This window comes from Miscanthus floridulus, chromosome 1, assembly GCF_019320115.1.
Source record: "Miscanthus floridulus cultivar M001 chromosome 1, ASM1932011v1, whole genome shotgun sequence".
Classification (NCBI taxonomy): Eukaryota; Viridiplantae; Streptophyta; class Magnoliopsida; order Poales; family Poaceae; genus Miscanthus; species Miscanthus floridulus.
Window position 1 is genome coordinate 198214853 of NC_089580.1, and position 6178 is coordinate 198221030.

General features: G+C 40.7%; 1 protein-coding gene across 2 annotated transcripts; it reads right to left on the reverse strand.

The window, feature by feature from the left end:
• Positions 1–448: 448 nt before the first annotated feature.
• On the reverse strand, positions 449–5762 carry LOC136508557 (TSL-kinase interacting protein 1-like). Of its 2 annotated transcripts, XM_066503262.1 has the most exons (14): positions 5592–5762; positions 5364–5443; positions 5181–5263; positions 5034–5081; positions 4685–4794; positions 3847–3931; positions 3477–3750; positions 3156–3332; positions 2912–3015; positions 2376–2614; positions 1980–2280; positions 1483–1881; positions 1255–1392; positions 449–1174 (listed from the first exon to the last, which is right to left on the reverse strand). In XM_066503262.1, the coding sequence occupies exons 2-14, from the start codon at positions 5425–5427 to the stop codon at positions 998–1000; spliced, it is 2199 nt and encodes a 732-aa protein (XP_066359359.1). In that variant the 5' UTR covers positions 5428–5443; positions 5592–5762; the 3' UTR covers positions 449–997. The 2 variants fall into 2 exon arrangements, with proteins under 2 accessions (XP_066359359.1, XP_066359367.1); XM_066503270.1 differs by lacking the exon at positions 5592–5762 and having other exon boundaries at positions 451–1174; positions 5181–5289.
• Between the last annotated feature and the right edge of the window lie 416 nt (positions 5763–6178).

Below are 6178 nucleotides of genomic sequence, written 5' to 3' on the forward strand. Positions count from 1 at the left end.
AGCAGCGGCCCAGGCACGGCCTACTGCCTCGGGCCGGGCCAGTCCGGGCCTACATGTCACCGGGCCGTGCTGTGCTCGTGTCGGGCTAAAAAGCAGACTTCGTGCCGTGCCGTCGTTCCTCGGGCTGCATGAAGTATAAGCACCACCAACTTATCATCAACGTCACGTGCGAGTAAGTACACGACAGAGAGCAAAACCGGCCAACAGCTTTCTACTCGTCGCCTCCCTCCGTCTATAACTGTCGTTTTTTTTCATGCTATAAGTTTGACTATATTTATATAAAATACATGCAATATTTATATCTCTAAATAAATTTGTTATTAAAATACATTCAACGATCTATCTAATGATATTAATTTTATATCATAAATACCATTATTTTTATATATATATTTAGTCAAAGTTTGTTTCTCGAAAAACAAAAACAACAGTTATTTAAGGACCGAAAGAGTAGTACTCGGACTTCTCTTGGAAGCTGTTTTACCAAATGTTTATGAAATAAGATGGAACTCTACCGTTAAAGCCGCTTTTGGAGCCAAAGCCAACAAAAGATAATTCACTGGTGAAGCTGAGCCCTTAGAAAGCCTTCGCGTCAAATCCTCCACTGTCACAATTCTCCGATCTGATTGCCCTGAGATAACCCATGTGGACATATTAGATGTAAACCGGAAGAATGAAGCGGACAATCATTTGATGGGCATTAGGCAGACTGATCTTATACACGGCCCCAGAAGCTTTACTTGTAACCAAGTGCTTGTATGTGCTTTATGTACAAGGACACCATAATTACATGGAGTACACGTTAGCACATCCGTTATGTTATCTTACAACAGCACGAGCCCCTCACGTATGCATCAAATCCGCATCTGTTGGATACTCGTATCAGCAGCAAACAGCTCACTTGGACACTATAAAGCCCCCTCTTGAGCGAAATGCAGCATTGGAAGTTGCTTCCTAACCAACACAGCAAATCGTGGAAGCCATAACATCCCCAGTTCTACATGATTGATGGAATCGAGTCATTCTTATCTGAGAAGAATGACAGGTTTCGAAATGCATCGAGGCTATTTGCCATCAGGCGGTTCCAACTATTTTGACTGTCCCCTACCAGTATGTCATCAGCTTGATATCTCACAGACGGTATGTCCAAGTCTAGTGGTCCGAGTGAATCAAGCTGCCAAGAAAAGAAAAAAACAAGGTAAGCTCAGCTAAGATAATGCCAGTACAAAAGAACATTATGATTTCTTCAAGTACCCAATATATGTCAGCTAAAGATTGATCCTTCAACTCATTAGTTTCATCATTTCGAGGTGGTGATTTAGCACACAACTCCTCTTCGTCTTTGGCATCATCATTATAAGGATTATCAGCATCATCCTCTCCAGTCAAGTCCTAATAAATGAGATGACACATAAATAAACAAGGTCAAAAACTATATAAACTTATTTTGCTTCTAGGAGAACCCAAAAGATGTCAGCAGACCTGAAGAAAACCTTGAAATCCTTCCGAATCTGAGGGATGAACTTCATTGTCAGTATCAGGAGAGCTGCTAGGAGTGTTTGAGCCTTCTTGCTTCCTGGAGGCTGACAAATTAAAGGTGAACTCATCACATGTTTCTTCTGCTCCCCATATGGTTGAATGGGGAGCATGGGCTGGCTGCTCGGATGCTTGATAACGAGAAGCATGAAGGGCAACAGCAGCATCAAACGAGTCATAGCTGCATCGATTCTCAAGAAACAAAGGATTCTTTACACTAGTCCCTATGCAATCCAAATGAGCGCTTTTGGATGCTTCTGTCAGTAAGTGCCCAACACTGATATCTGTAAGGGTGTCTGCCCACTCTACTTCAGATATTGCCACACAATTCATTCCCTGATCACCCTGAAGTATAAATGCATACTTAGTTATAATAAGAGAAAGGAAGATCGCCCATAGAAACATTTAGTTGTCACAAGGATGAAAGCGACAAAAAATATAACCTCAAAAGCTTGGGTTACAGGAACCTGCACTTGCTTTTGGCTGCCAAACTGAGAGGGGGGCACATTAGCTGGCTGATCTGGAAGCTCAGAGTTCTTGCCTGTACTAGATGGTGTCATATGCAATAACATTGAACTACAAGGATATTGCTCAAGAGTGAAATTACTGAGCAAAGTACCATCCTTTTGCAAACAAGCCTTATCTCCTGATGGCGATTTGACTTGGATGACTTCTGGTATCATGTGGGTTAAAGATATTTCACTTACCCCTGCTCCAAGCTCAACAAGGGAAAACCAACCATACCTTAACAACAAAATGTTGACACAACAATTAGCAATCATTATGCACTACACGTGACCCATTAGGTTGACTTTCTATCAATCAGAGAAATTATATACCTTAAACGGAAAACAGAAGGGCTATTCACAGAAAGAAACACATCAGCTACTGCAACAGTATCTCTTGTTGTCCACCTCTGATATGTAGCCAAATCCTCTTGATTAGCACAATATGGAAAAAGAATAAGCTCTCCAGATGCGATGTTTGAGTTACCCCATTTTCGGTTTAGATGTTCTAGCACAGATGATATTTTCTTCCTAGAGCTTAATGTGAGCTCTAGATGAGGATTATGGTCATCCTGATAAGAGGAGAAAAAGCACCATGTAATGTTCAAATTGCTCAAAGATTGGAGAACTGAACAGAGCAACTCAGACCAAACCAAATATAAAGAAAAAAAGTTTGAGCAAAATGCAAAGGGACACTAATCAAGTTATCTATTCATCATCTTTCATCTATAACATGCATGAATTTGACAACAAGAACCTGAGTGCTTGGTTAATAATTCACCAGTAACAACTGACATGTTAAAAATACAGCGACTGAGGGAAATTGTGATTCATATGCAGTTTGCTAGTAGCAAGAAACCATGCTTTACCTTCTCCAATGCCTTCCGAGTAGCTTCATTTATTGGAAATAACTGTAGCTTCAGCTTCACAGGTGCTTGTGAATCTGCTTCCTTCATATGATTTGTGCTGATGCCTGCAAATGAAGAATAAAGGGTAACCCAAGAATAAAAACATCAGGACAATAGACCTGTATCTGCTACTGTTAACTTCAAGAGTGTGTTGAACAAAGTTCAGCAAATACAAGAACTAAAATCCAGTTGCTAAAAGCCATACCATCAGCAGTAGAAAGTCTGTCTGATGATGAAATCAGTGTTCTTGCATCAACATTACATAAAATGCCCGGGTTAATTGTGTTGCGCTCGAGCTCCTCAGCTGCATCAGCAACTAAAGAAACACCAGCCATGGCCGCTCTCTCCCATTTTTTATATGCAGTAGATGCAACAGTGCCACCTAAAACACAGGTCACCAGCTATCCACATTAATGCAACAAAGGTTCACCACTAGAGAGAGCGGCCAAAAGTCAAATCACACAGATTGTGTGACAAAAGATAAGCAAGGCTAGGTCATAAAAAGGAAAAGAGAACATGCGCCCACCTGCCTTCCTTTTTTGTTTCACGGTTCTTGTGGCGGAGAGGTCCCCTTTAGTTGTTCCTGACTTGTTAGAAATTGGTTCAGCAACCCGCTTGAAAATTGTCCCTTTAGGAGATGTTACTCTGCTACCATTTTGAGCATCTACTGACAGGAGCTTTACAGGAGGAGTCTCATTCCCAGGAGCCTTGCTGATAATTGGAGATGGAGAAGGTAGGCACATATCCACTCGTGAACGTTTTCTCCTGGACTTATTTCTGTCCTTTAGCAGTTGTTTTCCCTGGCAAACAAAAGGAGAGACACATAGCATGAGAAAGAAGAAACAAACTGACGACATTTTATAATGAGAAAAAAACATGGGGACAAAGCAACTCACCAATGCTTCTACAAATGTTTTGAACCTCCGAGGCTTCAGATGCAGCTTTGATGCACTGCAGCTAAATTTCTCAAGCAGAGACCACCTGCATCAAAACCAGTTAATATTGAACTGCCAGCAGTCGAGAAAGCACATCCTTAAACGAAATTGTCATTATTTATTCGCTTTCTACAAAAGCTAAGTTACCTGTTTTCACAAATTATTATGAAAAGAGTTCTCTAAAGATGGGAGGAGCCGTATGAGATGAAACCTCATGTACAGTTTGGAATGTTTTTTTTTACAACAACAACAACAACAAAGCCTTTAAGTCCCAAACAAGTTGGGGTAGGCTAGAGTTGAAACCCAACAGAAGCAATCAAGGTTCAGGCAGGGAATGGAATGTTTTTTTTTAATTAAAAAAAAAATTGAATGCACGGCCAAAATGGATGTTGGCTTAATCTAAAAGAAATGATGCAGAAGCATTGCACAATTATTATGAAGCTAAACGACAAGAAATTGACTTTAGATCGTGTATGTAACACAAGAGTAAGCCAATCACGTCAAAATCAGTAGAAAGGTCCACAACAGATCAATAAATATGACAAGATATCCACTACATAACGGAACTATAATGAGTGGTAGTCAAAGCCTTCAGATATCATAGATGGCTACAATCTACCATCATGATCTGTAATATAAAGACAAGATGTCCAAATTCCTATAAATATCATATGCCAAAGAGAGAACTCAGAAAATATTACAAAGTAACCTCTAGTTTTTGCTCCTATGGTGTATAAATAAAATCAACAATGAACTATATTTTCAGGCAATTTAAAGATGATAAGATATATTCAATTACCAGCGAAGCATAGCAGCAATGGTATCCTTGGAGTTTTTTGCATCAAGTGAGAACCTAGGACCCAATAGCTTCTTCATGCGTCGAACAAGACGGTAATAGTAATGCCTGACCTGTATGGCACATAAAGCATTGAATCTTTTTACATTAGATTCATATACAACAGAATTAAACTTTTAATATAATAAGATAGACTAATGTTGCAAGAAAAGATAAAACATCTTTATAGTAATAATATAATAAAATATAAACTCTAATCATCATAGAAACAGGAACTCCTTAGGACAACTCATACATAACTAAAATCCACGGGCTAATGTGTATCCGAACATCTTGGTTGAAAAATAAATACCTGATCCTTGTTTTTACTCTGAACACGGTGTGTAATCTTGTCGAAGTTCTGGCGAAAATAATACGGATTATCCATCAATCGATTATTATGTGCTACTTAGATTGCAAATAGCAGAAGAGCATTGCATCCAGAATTTATGCCTCTTACTTTTCCTACTTGCCGCAGTGCATTGAAGAAATTCTCCTCCTCTTGGTGTGTCCACGCAGCCCATTGTCGAGTCTGCTTTTTCGCTACGAAAATCAGACGCAGAGCAAAACTATCACGCAAAACCCAGAACTGTCATAAACAGGGAGTCTAGAAAGAATACAAAAATAGTTCACAAAAACGAACCAGGTTTCTTGTTGGGGTCAGAAGGCTCAGGGGCGGACCCAGTGAAGGACATGGGTGTACACATGTACACCCAATAACTTCTGCAAAACAAGAAAAATCGAATTTATTAGGCATATATATAAACTTGTAGACAGGGGCGGATCCAGTAAAGGGACATGGGTTAAATAGCTTTAGGTTAGGGTTTCGTTGCTCAGCTTGAAGGGAAGGGAAGAGAAGGGGTGGGAGTACCTGGTGGGTGCTCGTCGCCGGGAAGAAACCAACTACTGCCTCAGCACCTGGCTTATGGCGGCGGCCGCTGCGGCGGCCCACCAGTCGTCGGAGATCGAGAGGGGACGAGAGAGGCAGACAGAACGCACGACCAGGGGTGCAGCGGACGGAAGGGGAATGCCAGCGAGGGGAAAAAAAAAAGGAAAAAAAAAGGAACACACCCGAATGGGCTTTCTTCTGGGACGTTTTCTTTTTCACGATTTCTTTCTAAATTTCTGTTTTCTTTATTTTTCTTTCTCTCCTTTTTTTTTGACTTCTTAGGTGTTTAAATTCAGGAGTGTCATCGGGGTGTCGTAGGTTCGTAAACTTCTCTAAATTTGTTAGATGGTGCACCGCAGATCCATGCCAGCCATGTGAGCATTTCTCACTGAGTGGCATGCTAGCGTAATATGTATTTTTCATTTAACCTCTCCTATTTATTTTTCTCTTGAGAATTAGATCCTCCCTTCTCCTCTCTCCCCTCCCGCAGTGGCACCGAGACTGCTCGCCATCGTGTCAATGACAAAGCCAATCGGTCGATGTTGTATTGTACGTTGAAACCAGCGGAA

Coding starts and splice junctions, on each gene's coding strand:
- LOC136508557 (XM_066503262.1), bottom strand. CDS start 5,427: ATGTGTACACCCATGTCCTTCACTGGGTCCGCCCCTGAGCCTTCTGAC. Junction 2,615..2,911: donor CTCGGAAGGCATTGGAGAAG/GTAAAGCATGGT, acceptor TCCTCTTATCAG/GATGACCATAATCCTCATCT. Junction 1,175..1,254: donor CTTTAGCTGACATATATTGG/GTACTTGAAGAA, acceptor TTTTCTTGGCAG/CTTGATTCACTCGGACCACT.